Raw genomic sequence first — 15824 nt, 5'->3', positions numbered from 1 at the left:
TATTTCTATGAGAATTTAATTTTAGTTGACTAGAAATCATTTTGGTTTTCATTACAATATTTTAAAGAATGTTGAATTCGCCTCTGCTCTAGCTTCCTGTAGCTAGTTTGAAACTGAGGTAAAGAGAGGAAACACCAGGGAGCATAAGATTTCTTCATAGTGAAGAATATATTTATAACTATATTTAAAAGAATATATTCTGGAAGAAGGTGTTCAATTTTTGTCTGCCCCAGCTTTTTGCTATTGTGCCTAGAGGCTGAGGTGAAAAGAAAAAAGAATTTACTGATAAGAATTCTTCTCATTCATGTTCTTATGTCCACTCAGTCTTTCCTTTTCCTGTCCTTCAGACTCCAACTGCAGCAGCGAGCAGCTGAGGCAGAGACAAACTGAATAGTCCTTAAAATGCTGTTACGGAGACAAAATGACAACACACTAGTCCATTTGGTAAATTGCTCATTCAGTAAATTAGTTCTTCATCAAAATGGCCTTCAACAAACCAACCTAAGTGACCTAGTTAGACACAACTCAGTATCCCAAATGAAGTCATTTCACCATTTTTGCTGAGAACAATCATGATGCTACTCATTGAAGTTAATAGAGTTATTTTGCGGGATTAATGATCGCGGTGTGTTTTGGGGAAAAACTTCTCGAATGTTCTGAGGAACTACTTATTCAAATACTGGCCACTGCTGTGATACTTGTTGCCTCCTCATGTTGGCATCACTTCTGTCTTCTTCAATAGAGTCTTAGATTGTGGGACCAATTTTAAACCCAAAGGAAGATGCTTCTCAGGAACATTCTCTCTGCCCTGCCCCTTCTCTGTCTGAAGTAAAAAAATAGACAAGAGAATTTGGCTTAAGGACTGCAGTCAGACACAAAAGACAATAGGAAAATAAAGGGAGGAGGGCGGGATCGAAAAGACATTGGACATTGTGCATCCTTTTGTGTGTACACTTTGGTTACATAATCTGCTTCAGGAGATTTGGTTTCTGAGATCTCACCTCCCAAATCTAGACGTTCCTCATCAATTTAGTACACAGCATCTTGGAGGCAGCTGAGCATCGTGGAAGGAGAGATTGCTCAGAGACCTCTTGTGGAGTTGAGGCCAGCATCCCCATTTGTGGCTTCCACATGCTAATCAGCTCCCCAGAAACCCCAAATCCTGTCCTCACCTTCTTGAAATCCTGTTTGATGCTGAGGAAGCAGACACTTGAAGGGGATCCAAATCTGGGGCTTGTGTGGGCCAATGGCAACATGTGTTAAAGAGGGAATCTTGAAAGAGTAAGGGGAAAATGAAAAAGAGACCTCAGCAATGGATCTTGTGAGGCAGAACAATCCTTGCTCTAACTTCACAGTCAGGGCGTGCCTGCTGTTTGCCAAAAGATGTTCCTGTCGTGTTCGTCTGAATCAGACCCCTCCTACCACTTCCATGCCATGCCGCCAGGGAAAGAGATCTCAAACATTTTCTCTTTGTGCAAGTTCTCAAACTTAAAGGACTTAATTGCAAATTTATTTTGGCAATTTTAACATATAAATACAAGACAATTAAATAAATCGGAGAAGAAATATTGCAAAGGCAAATCAGCACTCACGGAAGTGTATTATATTATTTCTACGGTTAGTCTGGCATACAACATTCACTTGAAATATATGCAAGGGAACCTTAGGGAAAGACTAGACGAAAGGGTTTTGAACTGTTCCTAATAAGGACATACTTGAGGCACTGTTCAAGCAGCTGTAGGTGGGAAGCAAGATAGACCCTCTATAGCTAGGAGCAGTCAGGGTTTGATACATATGGAAACAATAGCATTGCAGGATAGTTCACCATTCCCAATAGTTGCTCCCCCTTGTCACTATACACTCGTCAAAACTTGATACCTTTAAAAAAATAATTATAGTTCTGGCTGGGCCAGAGTGTACCAGTCATAACAATCAACAAAGTACCATGCAGTTGTCTTTTAAAGAACAGCAATATGATTTTTATCTTTATATACATCTCTCTTAAAAAGAAAGGCTCTGGGGATTTGAGAAGTGGCAGTGTATGTATCTCCTCCACATTCACAATTTTCCTGACATATGGTCTAGATTACAGTTCCATCCCTCTCTGTGGCCAAGGTATTAAGCTAAACATCTTGGTGCAGATTCCATAATCTGATGATTAGGGATGAGGTCAGGAGATGGGTATCAGTACTGGATGCCGTATATGGTTGTTCAGGTTGTACCCTGCGCAAGGGGCACCTAAGAGGGTGAGTGGGGCTAAAATATGGTCCCCACTCTGTTTGCCAAACCACGAGCCCATGGGGCTGTGTCTGGCCAGTGGGGGCCCCTTTTTGTAACTCGCTCAAAGGCACTCTATGAGCTAACTGTGGCACTGTCTGCTTACATTTTTCCAGTCTGGCTGGCATTATTATTTCTTGATTTCAGTGACGTTTCTCTATTTCACATCCCATGTAATCTCCAAAAGGAGTTTTAGAATTCACTGAACCAGTAAGGATTTTCAGAATTATCACATTAGACACAACAACACAACCACGATTCTACAAAGAAATAAATTTACACAGTAGAAAATAAATACAAAAAATATAGAAGTAAGATTTTTGACATATGGGTCACTAGAATTGAGCTTATTTACAACAAAGGCATGCACAACTAAACTCACCAACAGACTGAAGTCAACAGTTCCTTTATATGATGTTATCAAAGATAACTTAGCCTTTTTAAAATGTAGCTGGAAATGAACTACTTTGACTTTTTAAAATGAGTCTTATTCTTAGTGTGTTGTTTAAAACCAATCTTCTTTTAAAATGAAGGATAAGAAACCAATTCGCAAATGTCTAAAAACCATGGTATAATGTCTTGGTTTCCTCTTCCAATAGTAACCTTTGCCCTCAATTAGTTGATGCTCCTCCAGAGGCTGCTGAGTATAAAATCAGTTGACTTTCATACATCTCACATTGTGTAAAAGGTAAAATTGGACATTTTCACACTGTCAAGCATCATGCTTTGATTTTAGAAAAAGGAATCACATTTGCTCAATAAAGTGTAAGCTTCCCCGCTTTGAAGTCCTTCTGAGAGCGATACGGCTTTTACCATTGCAGGAATCTTCTTTCTCATTAAACATGTGCTGTTTACCAGTGAAATCATGAAGGCACACGTCTCCATTCTGAACACTGAAAGAAACACCATTCTTCTCTGTAGAAGCATTCCCTTTATAAGGAAAAACAAAATTGGTGTCATGAAGTATCCACAGAAAGCATTTAAAAAATAAACAAACTTAAACATCACTTTATTCTTAAGTATGCACACATAGAGCATGTCTTTTTAAAAAAATATTTATGCTATATTGTCATGTTTTATTTACTTTTCATTCCTTCCCGAAGACCACTCAAAGTAAGCAAAACAAATTGGAGAATGATTCAGAAACCAGTTCTCTATGGCAGTGTTTTTTAATGAAATGGTCAAAATATGAAGCAAAGCAATATATTTGATTTTAAAAAGTCTATTTCCTAACTCTGGTGAAATATATATTGATTTTAAGTAGTAGCATATGTGTAATATAACCTAATGTAAATTCTGGTCTCCCCCCAAAAGTTAAGGTTAACAGAGATCCCCATACATCCCCTTACAAGGTTCTTGGTTCCCTAAGATTCTTATAAAATAAAACTTTGTACCAGAGAAACCCAGAGCAACAACAGGCACGGCAAGAATAAATCGTCTCTCATAGACTAAATCAGCCCCTCTGACTAAATCAGAATAGGACTGATTCCCAAGAGGAAACCACCAATTCTAACCTCAGAGTCCAGGCCAGGGAGCAGCTGGGCATTCTAGAGAAACTGGTTTGGACCTGGGCCTCCCCTACCCTGAGCAGGCCCTGAATTATGTGTGTGTGGGGGCGGGGCACAGCTACTGAGACCCTCTAGCTACTTGGCACCATCCTTCTGACCATCATACCATTGGAAGACGATGTAGAAAGCTGAATAATAAGCCAGTTTGTTAGTTCATGCCATAATTATAATAGTAATAATGATTAACAGTTCTGAGAACTTTATAAATCTTCTTTCATGTATTACCCTATGGGATGGGTGCTATTATTATCCCCATTTCACAGATGATGAAAGGGTTTCAGAAATTAAGTGCTTTGTTCAAAGTTACATGGCTCAGAAGTGAAGGAGTCAACATGTGATGTTTCTTCCAAGCTGTGAGCTGTGGCCCCATGTACCAAGTGAGATGGCTGCTGGTACCCAAGCCTCTAAGACATAACTGAAATATGTAATATTCACACAAACTAGGTGATGGATATGGTTAACACAGCTCCATCTCTGGGTACAGCTCAAACAGGGTATGTGACTGTCTGAGGCAGCTGTCCTGAGTTAGGCATTTTGGTGCAGGAACAATTTGACCTGGTATAATAAGCAAACCATTCAACTTCCAGCTTCTTTTGTGAAATTGCCTATCCCATCCCTCATCCATCCCAGATCCTGGTGTGCGAACTGAGGAGTTAGGGATGTCTATCTGACGTGCATGTTACGTGGTATTAAACACATGGCCATTTTGGTGGCCTCAAATGCACCCCCACCCTCACTGTCAGCCATCAAAAATAGCTGTGTCAAATCAGCCATGTCAAACATCTGTGCAAAATGTGCTGCTTCCATCAAATCTGATTCCCCGAAGGATGGCAACATATTGGTAGGCCAGGCAAGTGAGGCTTTATCTTTGAGTTCTTTCTAGAATATAGAAAAATCTGGCTTGAAGAGCCCCAAACACTTTTATCCAAGCCGGTAGGCTTTACTGATATGCTGTGATTCTGAGGATTCTTGATGCCTTACCTCACACCTCTGATTTATCTACTTTGAACTTGCTTTCTCACACTAACTTATTAACCAGCCTTGATTGCCACTGCCTCTCCTCTGTTTACCTACATTGAGTCATTCCTGATAGAGCCATTTGGCCCAGAGCCCAGAGCTCTCCCCCTGGTATCTATAGTAGAGCTAAGGCCACATGGCAGCTGTTTCTCGTACAGCAGTGGTTCTCAACAAAGGGGAGGGGGGAAATTTCACCCGCCAGGGCACATTTTGCAATGTCTGAAGAGACTTTTGGTTGTCACAACTGGTGGTGAGTTGGTGGGTGCTACTGGTATCTGGTGGATGGAGACCAGGGTCATTGCTAAACATCTCCAAATGCACAGGACAGCCCCCACAACAAATGTCAATTGTGCTGAGGTTGAGAAATCTTGATTTAGAGGCATCCTATTATATTTTAAAAGTCTATACAAACCAGCAAGACCTCCCATCTTTGGGAGGTTGGAAAACTATTTGGTAGGTGTATGAACCTTCTCACAAATTTATTTGAATTTGTCATGAAAATAACTAATATCCTCAAACAATGAATAAAGGCAAATTCTCCAGGGAAGGAGAAAGTATACTAGCAGAATTTAAGTTTTTATAAAAATGCAAAAGATATATTAAGAAGATAGAAATAGATAAGCTTTTATGAGTCATGAACAGCCCAGTCTTAGGAAAGAAAGAAAATACAATGGAAGTTTTAGCTAGAAATGTCAGAATTAATGAGTAAAGGAGGCACAGCAGCAATAGTCTGTTCATATATTGGTGACATACATGGTCACCAATACTCGTCACAATTCATCTTTCAGTATTTGATATATTCACGGGGATTTGGGTACTGTCATAAGGCAGCCACACTGTGGAAAAGAATGAACAAACATGACAAGCAAAAAATAGGAAGGTTTAAAAGTGTTGAAGATGTGTATGATTATAGATTACTCAAAATCAATACAGTCTTCTCAGCTATTTTAGGTACTGCTTGCACAGAAATAGCACAACACTGAAGTCTTTGGGCAATACTCAAATCAGGATTTGCAGCGTTAATACTTTTAGGTCATCATCCATTCCCATCAGGAAACACTAAATCTTAAAAAAAGGAAACAAAACAGTTGTTCTGGTATTTGCTCTAAAATGAATAAATTTGGATTAATAAACTTTCTCTTTTATAAGGGAACCACATTTTGATCCACTAGTCACATATGTAATTAGTCACTTTGCTTAGCAAAAATGCCATTAAAGGATAAAACTACTTGAATAAAACAAACACTAGCTTGAGAATTCCTATGTTGAGCCATACATACCATTCCCGCTGGAGAGTCCCGCGCAGTCGTTATTCACCAGCAGTGTGGTGGAGTGGGTGGAGTTGCTGTTTGACTGTAAGGAATTTGAAGAGCTGGACACGCCTTGGTTTACAGTCTGCTTCTTTAAACCGTTAGTAGCGGTTTTATTCCAGTCTACAGCAGAATAAGCATTGCAGAAAAACAGGGTAGAAGGTTGAAGCTCAAACGCAAGAGACAGATCACCGTGTAACCCACTCTAGCAACTGATCTCTCCCTTCCAGATCTTACAGAGAAGTCACACATTTCACAAGTGGGTGTGACAAAATGTATTTTCATTTATGACTATATACATTTGTCCTTTAAATGATTGCCAGGTTAAAAGTTACCTATATTCTCTTGGAACTAAAGGCTAAGCTAATTGGATTGTGTCTATAAATATCCACTGAATTAGGTGGTACTTCAGAGCCAAGGACTGTCTTCAGAAGCACACAAATCAACCATGTTGTGATGTCTAATGGTTCTTAAATCGTGCAAATGACTGAACTATATGTACTGTCATTTTCTGAGTACAGATCTTATGCAGCCAGATCTTTGCAATACTGTGAAGGTCATATTCATGGGAAGTATTCATACAAAAGGAATTCAGGTTTTCAAACAGTACTTCATTTTTCTTATTTTCTTAAAAATGAGCTATTTGCTCTACAACCCAGTAGGGCATACCTGAAAAAACTTCAAAATAACCAAATGTATGCTAAAGCTTATATACGAAGCCTGGCCCACCTACAAATTAAGCAACTGACAACCAGGACCTGTGGAGAAAAGGTTGAGTCAAGAGTTAAAAAGTTATGAAGGTAAATATTAAAAATTATTTTGGGGGGCTGGCCCGGTGGCACAAACGGTTAATTAAGTCCACACGCTCCGCTGTGGCAGCCCGGGGTTCGCCGGTTTGGATCCCGGGCACGCACCGACGCACCACTTGTCGAGCCATGCTGTGGCGGTGTCCCATATAAAGTAGAGGAAGATGGGCATGGATGTTAGCCCAGGGCCAATCTTCCTCAGAAAAAAAAAAAAGAGGAGGACTGGCATCAGATGTTAGCTCAGGGCTGATCTTCCTCACCAAAAAAAAAAAAATTATTTTGGGCAAACAGAAAACATGAGCTCAAAAGGAAATAAATTCTAAAAATTTCACTGTTGCTTCATTCAAGAAGCAGCCAGCCCATTAATTCTATTGCTCACTAAGTTCCCAGATATGAGTAATTATTTTTTAATTCACCAGTTTTTTTCTCCTAATGTTCACAACCAATATTTTCTGTTGAGCAGGTTCCGTTCATTGATTTCTTTGGCATTGATTGCTTTGAATCTTAACTTATACAATCTTTTCCTCAAGATTTAAGAGAAGGAGAAAAAGGAAGGTAAATCTTTACCCGAATTTTCAGCCAGCCGTAACTTTCCACAACAAAGATACCGCCTCCATTGCTTTCTGACGTTCTCTTTTGCTACACAGTAAAAGATGAATATGAAAAATCCTATGGGGGCAAAAAAACCCATAACACAATGAATTCCAAGCTAAGACCTGAATGTCTTGAGCTTCGTTTGCACAAAAGGTAAAATCTTTGGCAGCTATAGGCTAAGTGAAATTTTGCAAACTGAAAAAAAATGTCCAAAGTCCTAGGAAAATTTGCTATTGAACGGCACCCTAGAGGGACTCTCATTGTAAGATAAAAAATACTTATGAAAGCAACGATTACTCCGCATTTCCAAAATTAAACTCACCGTCTCTCCTCTCACATCCTGTCCTTGGCCTTCCCTATCTTTGGAAGTACAAGCCGTCCACCCAGGATGCCAGGTCGTACCTAGGCTCCTACCTCCCTGCCCTCTGTATTTATAATGGATTTCCAAGTTCTGTCAATTGCCATCTCCTCCGTTCATCTCACATCCCTCAGCCCTCGCTCCTCCCCTCTAGCCCACAGCCACGTCCCTTGCCTGGGCCTTCCCCTCTTCTTCTCTAGCCTGGGGCACTGCAGCCACATCCTTGTCTGACTTCCAGCCTACCTTTAACCTGCTCAAGGAGATTCTTCACTGGCATCCTGGCCGCTAAGAGAGCAACACTACAGGCTTGAAGAGGCCCTCAGGCTCCGCCTGCCACCCACCTCTGTCAAGGCCAGGCAGCCACAGGGCTCCCCACATAGCCCCATTGCTACCACTCCTCAAGGCTTTTGCCAATAAATATTTGCTAAATGAATGGATGAATTCTGAGTTCTCCATCTCCCCAACCCCTAACCTATCTACTTTAAAATCTTCATTTTAAAATATCAGGTTTTCCTGGTGCAGCCTCTATGGAAAACGGAATGGAGATTCCTCAAAAAATTCAAAATAGAAATACCCTATGATCCAGCTATCCCACTACTGGGAATCTATCCAACAAACCTGAAATCAACAATCCAAAGAGGCTTATGCACCCCTATGTTCATTGCAGCATTATTGACTATAGCCAAGAAGTGGAAGCAACCCAAGTGTCCCTCAACTGATGATTGGATCAAGAAGATGTGGTACATATATACAATGGAATACTACTCAGCCATAAAAAAGACAAAATCATCCCATTTGCAACAACATGGATGGACCTGGAGGGTATTATGTTAAGTGAAATAAGCCAGAAAGAGAATGACAAACAGCATATGATCTCACTCATATGTGGAATATAAACCAACACATGGACAGAGAAAACTGTATTGTGGTTACCAGGGGCAATGGGGGTAGGGGTGTGGGCACAAGGGGTGAAGGGAGTCATATATATGGTGATGGACAAACAAAAATGTACAATCAAAAATTTTACAATGTTATAAACTATTAAAACATCAATAAAAAAAATATCAGGTTTGCTTCTACTAGGGTACTCATGCCCATCCTAAAGACTGATATCTTGACTCCCGCACACCTTTGTTCATTTGCTACCCTGGGTGGCTACCTTTGGCTGCATTAGGGGAGAAACAACACGTATGAGAGAGATGAAAATGGGGTTCCCAAGTCCCAAATCGGAACCTGCACACATCTCTCCTTTAATCACCCCCAAAGCCCTGTGAATTAGGCATAATTCCCTTTTATAACTGAAACAACACATTCCTTCTATCCATTCATATTCTAATGAGAAGACATTCTGGGGAAATGAAGAGAAAGAGGCAGGTTCAGTTCCCACATGAAGTATGTACCTTGCTTTCATGTTTAGGATTAGTGTGATTTGGGCAGATAATTTTTTCTCTTAAAGTGTCTCTTACTTTGAGCAGGCCATTGTTGGCAAATAAAACTTTTCTATTCATTAGTATGTAGTGCAACACATGGATATACCAGTTCAGGAACTAGTACGTTGTAGGTAAAAATGAATAACTGTATATAACCAACAAGCATATTAACTGCCTTCCTCCAAACAAAATAAGAACTGATAGCCAACTTAGGTATTTGAATTCAATCTCAGGTTGGAATTTCTTTGAAAACTAGCAACATGATCTATTCCCTGATAGAACTCCAGGAGGACGCTATGGGAGCTAAAAGCAACAGGAAAAGATGAAAACAAGCAGATGAGAATGGAATTAAAAGGCATCCCAACAGAGGATTTGGAATAAAAGGAAACCAAGGGACATGAATTATTGTTATTGTAATGTAAACCTATTAGCCTGCTCGGCTTTTAATGCCAAAGTACTTCCATTAAAAATTAATCACAGCTGACAAGTCTTATAACACTGATCTAAAAGAATTATTAATTTGCTTTTCTAAAGACTACCACTAAGAGGGTTCTGAAATGACTTGCAGCTGGACTTCATTAACAGATGGGAAGCACCAAAGCAGAGGGCGACACATAGAGCCTGCCCCTTTCCTGCTGCGGGTCCCGGCAGACCAACTTCTCAGGATTAGCCACTGGGCCAGGCTGCTGCTACTCGGGCCTGTCTATTGACTTCACATTTATCATTGTCTTCAACTCAGACACAGGCCTACGAGGTGGAGCGGTGAGACCTCACAGGGACATTTATAGTGTGTGCACTTTTCTGAATGCATGTTCTACTTCATATAAAGTGAAAAAAACAAAAGTTGAGGAGCCAAGTGAAGGAAGAGGAATTGACTCTCCCAGAAAGAGTTCCTGGCAGGTTCCGTCAATATGTTCTCTCCGTCAATATGTATCTCTCTATCCACAATGATGGATAACGAGGAAACAAGTACCACTTCTTGAATTTAGTGAATGCCTTTCTTCCAAGGATCTCAAAACACCCTTTCTCAAAGATAAATCTGTTTTTCATCGCATATATCTTAAACTACTAAATAAGCCACTTTGCAGATACTCTAACTTTTAGTAGCGATGTTTTTAAGTTCAACTGGGATCATTCAGTGTGTATTTAGTGCTGTACAGCTTACCTTGTAAGGTGTTAAAGATGGCAAAGAGATACATGAAGGCGACATTAACTGGTCCCCAGGCAAAAAAGGCAAAACCCCAAGTAATTCCTAGTAAAAACGTAAGGCCAGCAACGCTCCTGAGGTCTTGAATACTCGTTTTTCGCTGGGCTCCCAGTTGCTTCTTCTTTTTGATTCGACAGAGCTGAACCAGGACCACAATGAACATGCTGATGTTCAGCAAAAATATCACGCAGAAATATCCCACAACCGTAATATAGAATACAGCATTGCTGTTGATCCAGCAACTGGAATGTGAGGGGAAAAAGCAGGGGAAAACATATTACAGTGCTGAAATATGGTTCAAAATGATACAATGAAAATCTATATCACTTTGAAATATTTCCTACAAGTACAAAACGAAAAAAAAAAAAAGATAAAGCCACTGTTCTTCACAACGATTTATAGCTCTAGGGAAAAAAATCCAAGAGAGTTAGTTTATTTTAGGACACTTGGTGATTGAAAGTATTTAAAAAATATTCTTTGAAAATATTCAGGATTTTACCCTCTTGAAATCCTAGTTACTCTATTCCATGAATCTTTACTAATATAATGTAGCTGGTATTTCATTTTTATCAGAGGCTTATACAAGTTTTTTCAAAATATTTCTTCCTAATTTGTTTCTTTAATACTTAAGTAGTAGCATGGCATTTCCAACCAGCTTATCTCATTACATATATAACTGCGAAGCCTGCTGTAAATGTTACTGGATTTTATTAGGATGAGAGCCAGAGTTGACATGCTGATTAGATCCTCTGCTTTCTTAGAGAATTCTGTTTTCCAGTTCACTTAAGATTCCCTCTGGGGCTTTGTACTCACAAGTCATCGGGGGAGCCATTGGGGAATTTCCCATAGGATCCAAGCCCATAGTTATCTGGAGATATAATCAGGACAATGGTCACAACCACAGCTGGTACCCCTGGAAGATGGGAAACATCAGTCACACATAGTTCTAATAACCAAAGGTGGTGAGAAGAATAGAGATCATGTTCTATTTTCTTCTGGGAGCAGAGACAGGTGAGCTGTTCACCAAACCCAGTTTCTCTTCCTCCTTGGCACGTGGCTGGATATCTCCCAGCCTCCCTTGTAGCTAGGTGTGTGTGGCCACATGACTAGGTCTTGGCCAATGGGATATGGACAGAAGTGATTTGCTCCACCTCTAGGCCTGTCTCATAAAAACCTCCTGTGAGATCCTCAACTCTCTTTTATCCCAAATCCAGGGTGACCTTGGAAGCCCTGTCTTGAGGCAGAGTCTCCAGCAGCTTGGATCCTGAATAACCGCAAGACCAGAGACCCCTCCGCTCCTGCTAACTGGACTGTGCACGAGCAAGAAATGATCTTCTCTTGAGAATTCAGGGTTTGTCTGCTACAGCAGCTAGTGTTACCCTTAACTTACACACTTCTGGAATGTAATTTTAAGAGTCAGGTGGCAGGCAAAGTGAAGGACTCCAAAATGTAAACTAAGTAGTCAACATACTAGGGTTATCAGCAAGTCCTGGCAAATCTTTCATTGTGAACCCAAAAGTCTTCAATTGATTATCTTGAACCCACTGATGGCTTGAGGAGCCTGACCTGGTTGATTTGGGGGTGGTGACTGCCACTATGCTGGCTCTCTCAAGGGCCCATGGGCACTTCTGCTAAGAAGAAACACAATGAGAAGGCTCCTCCCAGCTTAAAATGGCTTTTGGCTGGGAAGGAGTCCTTATCCCTCGACCCCATCGCCCCCCACCCCACCCCACGCTGACACCACACACTGTGCACAGACCACCCTGACATCCAATATCAAGGTTCTGGTAACTAAAAAACAATTCCTTCTCACAGAGAGGTTGGGGTGCCTGGTACGATCTAACATAATATTTAATTCTTTTATATTTGTACTTTTCGGAGACACTGACATACGATGACTTCCTAAGTGAGACACTTTCCGAAAAATGAAATATTGGGGGTGTGGAGCTTGTCCTTGACATGGGAATCCAACCTTTCAGGCTTCTAAAGAGAAGACAGAATCTGTACCTAATGTCAGAAACAGTGACTTATTTTTCTGGGAAGAAGTGACTTATCTTTCCGGAAAGGTGTTGTTCTGTTATTCTTCACAAAGATATAATGACAGGTGGGTGACAAGGGTGGTAAAGGGTTTGCAATCCTGTTGTGTAGGGAATAATTGAAAAAAATATTTAGCCTGAAGAAGAGGTGGGAGTCTGGGAGGAATGGTGGCGGTAATATAGTGGAAGCAATACGCATAAGAAATCAGAAAGCAGGGCTTGGCTGTTCTCAAGCTGTGTGAATTGGGGTAAATCACGTCACCACTCTGAGCTGGTTTCTTTACCTGGTGTTAGCAATAACTGCCTTGTTAACCTTACTGGCTTGTCTTTCACAGAGTTACTTGTGTGAAAATACACTGAACAACAGGGCATTATACATAATGTTATATATTACTTGTAGATTATCTAAAGGACTCTGGCAGAAGAGGTATCAGCTTATTATTTTTTTGCCTGAGAGAGCAAAGCCAAGACCCTGGTTAAGTACCACAGGGAGCCAAATGAACTTAATGGAAAAACAGAACTGTAGAGCTTTAGAAAATGGTTACTGGCTGCCTTGTAAGGTATTAAAAACAAGACAACTGGCCCCAAATGGAGTTGCTTATGCTAAGCGCCACATTACCACGCCGAGACTTAATTACATTTTCAGCTCTCCCAGAAGTGGAATCTTAAACCAGTCAATCAGCAATCTCCTGATCAGCACTAGTGAGGTCATCTGCCTGATAGAGCCCTGCCGTCCCTTAAAGGAAGGTGATCTTGCCACAACCAACACGATTTTTTGCCCAGTATAACTTCCTTGTTCCCGCTCCCTTCTGTGTATGAAGTCTTTCATTATGTACAGCTCCTCGGAGCTCCTTTCTATCTGCTAGATTGGATGCTGCCAGATTCATGAATTGTTGAATAAAGCCAATAAGATCTTTAAAATTTACTCAGTTGAATTTTGTTTTTCAAAAAAGGTAATGAGTTCCTCAATAATAGAGGTGTTCAAGCAGAGGTTAGATTATCTTTAGTCAAGGATAAGTCAAGTCAAGTTGAGGATGCTCCTACATTTGGTGGGGAGTTGAATGAAGAAATCTTCAAGATCTTTGGAGAGTCTGAAACTTTGTGACCCCCCGCCAACAGGTGGCATGCTCTGAAATACTGTGCCAGTGTGATGATGAAGTGACATCAGGTTTTATCTGTACATTCTCTCACTCTGCCTTTCTGAGCATTCCGTCATGTATGTCTGTGATATCTGGGCGGTACAGAACAAAGTGAGGCTAGCTCGGAACTCGGGGACTGAGAGTTTGGCTTCATTATCACCAAGCTAACTTTTTCAATTTATTGAGCACCTTCTGTGTGCCAGCCCTAATTCTAATTGCTGGAGATACAAAGAGGATTCATAGCCCCAACCTCAAAAAGTTTTATGTTCATAACCAATCCAGGGGAAATATACAGGTGTTATAGAAAGAGACTTGGCAAGGTTGCTCTTTGGGAAGTGCAAAACGTAAGGAGAACAAAGCTGTTTTAGAAACCTGCCAAGTGTGACCTGCTTCTTCATTGTCTCTACCTGATTAAAAATCAAAACACTGGGGAAAAAGCAGAGAAAGTCCAGGAAATGTGCAAGCAAAATTATACATACCCCAACCGACAATGCAGAATTTAAGGATGTATTTTCGGATGTAAGTATTAAACACTTTGACAAGGGCCAGGTACATATGGAATGCTTCCAGTCCCATCCATGTGAATGAGACCAACAGAAAATAATGCAGAAATACAGCCACCGAGATGCAGAGGCCTTGCATGTCATACAGAGCAATCCACGAGTCCAAGAGGAACACCAGGTTCAGCAGGAGCAGAGCTGCACACAGCTGAATGAGGATTTTGGAAGGGTAATCCCTCCGGATCTTTCTAAAAGGAAAAGGCAAGAAAAGAATTAGCATCACATTCTGCCAACCCTTATGTGAGTATATCTGAGTTCCACGCAATTTATTTTTATTCTTTGGTAAACATCTATATGCATAAATTTCCTCTCTTTGAGTGTGTGTTTGTATGTGTGGGAGGGCATTAAAACCAACAGCAATTAACAACAACAAAGGAAAAAATCTAAAGAGAATCATCTGTAATAACCATATGGGAAATTTTGTTTATGTTTCTGTGGAACCTTTTACATGCTGACTGTCGACCTATCCTTTTAAATAGTTTGTAGTGGAATCTACTGAGCACTCGCCCCCATTTCTCCCAAACTACTTTCAGAAGCACTGCTGCTGCTTCTCATATCATAGGCTCCTATGTTCAGATCTTCAAAACATAGCCAGATTCCCCTATCTTATGTTTTTAGTTAAAATGAGATCATGGAAAGAACAGTTTAAACTATAGCTAAATGAAACAGCCATAGGAAAATACAGCTAATTGATGACATGTACATGTTTATGTGTGTGTGAAATTAGACCTGGTGAAATCATTCTGAGTAATGGCTGGCCTTAGGTAATTTAGTCTCACTATTAAAATTTCCAAATGTCCACTAGAAGATCTGTAGTCACAGCTGGACCCTAAGTTCGGCACTGAAAATAAATTTGTGCATTTCCTGATCAGTGTCCAAAATCTAAATCTCAGAACTTACATATATATATTGTTTCATTTAGTTAATGTAATAAAAGTGACTATTTCCTTCTTTTCCAATGGAATTTGTTGGAATTCTCCCCCAAAAGTGACCAAAGGGACCCTTCTGGTAAGCCAAGAAGGAGATGCTGTTATTTAGAGTGTCATGCTTGCTTTGACCTACAATGTCGAATAGGTACCAGGCATCATTCTGGAGTACAGAGATGATTGAGACACAAACCCTGCCTTCAGTGAGTGCAGAGACTAGTGGAAGGAAGCAAGTATGTAAACCAAAAAGTCCCATGAAGTTTTAAGGTGGCCCCACTGGATGGATGTACAGGATAAGGTAGACTGAGGAGTATGCTTAAGTAATACACTTTAGCAATGGAGGTGAGCACTGCATCCTATAATCCAAGTTTCCAGTTGTGGATACTCACTCAAAGGCTATGTAGGTTACAAGAGTAACTGACAGAAAAATTGATGAAAGCCCACAACCAATGTATGTGATAAACGTCAGAGCCATCATCTGAGCAGGTGGCAAGGATGTTCGAGATAGGTCCTGAAAAAGAAAATATTGCTTTCAAGACCAAATATTTTTAAATAAATAAAAGAGTCATGATTTATATTTATTAACTGTTCTAAGT

At 40.4% G+C, this 15824-nt stretch overlaps 1 protein-coding gene across 5 annotated transcripts in view; it reads right to left on the bottom strand.

Annotated features, from left to right (window-relative positions):
- Positions 1–1451: 1451 nt before the first annotated feature.
- Positions 1452–15824, bottom strand: part of ADGRG2 (adhesion G protein-coupled receptor G2) — a 133510-nt gene continuing 119137 nt past the window's right edge. For 4 of the 5 annotated variants that reach the window (XM_087427655.1, XM_087427658.1, XM_087427656.1 and 1 more), the window contains 7 exons: positions 15618–15739; positions 14222–14490; positions 11381–11480; positions 10526–10809; positions 7546–7647; positions 6143–6295; positions 1452–3207 (listed from right to left, as the gene is read on the bottom strand). In XM_087427655.1, coding sequence (XP_087283781.1) covers positions 3023–3207; positions 6143–6295; positions 7546–7647; positions 10526–10809; positions 11381–11480; positions 14222–14490; positions 15618–15739 — 1215 coding nt within the window. In that variant the 3' untranslated portion in view covers positions 1452–3022. The remainder of the gene's footprint in view (positions 3208–6142; positions 6296–7545; positions 7648–10525; positions 10810–11380; positions 11481–14221; positions 14491–15617; positions 15740–15824) is intronic. The other variant, XM_087427659.1, reaches the window with a different exon arrangement.

Source organism: Ceratotherium simum, chromosome X (genome assembly GCF_057802395.1).
Source record: "Ceratotherium simum simum isolate JZ-2026a chromosome X, ASM5780239v1, whole genome shotgun sequence".
NCBI classification, from domain to species: Eukaryota; Metazoa; Chordata; class Mammalia; order Perissodactyla; family Rhinocerotidae; genus Ceratotherium; species Ceratotherium simum.
The sequence above is the reverse complement of the archived record's forward strand: the minus strand, read 5'-3'. Positions and strand labels throughout refer to the sequence as shown.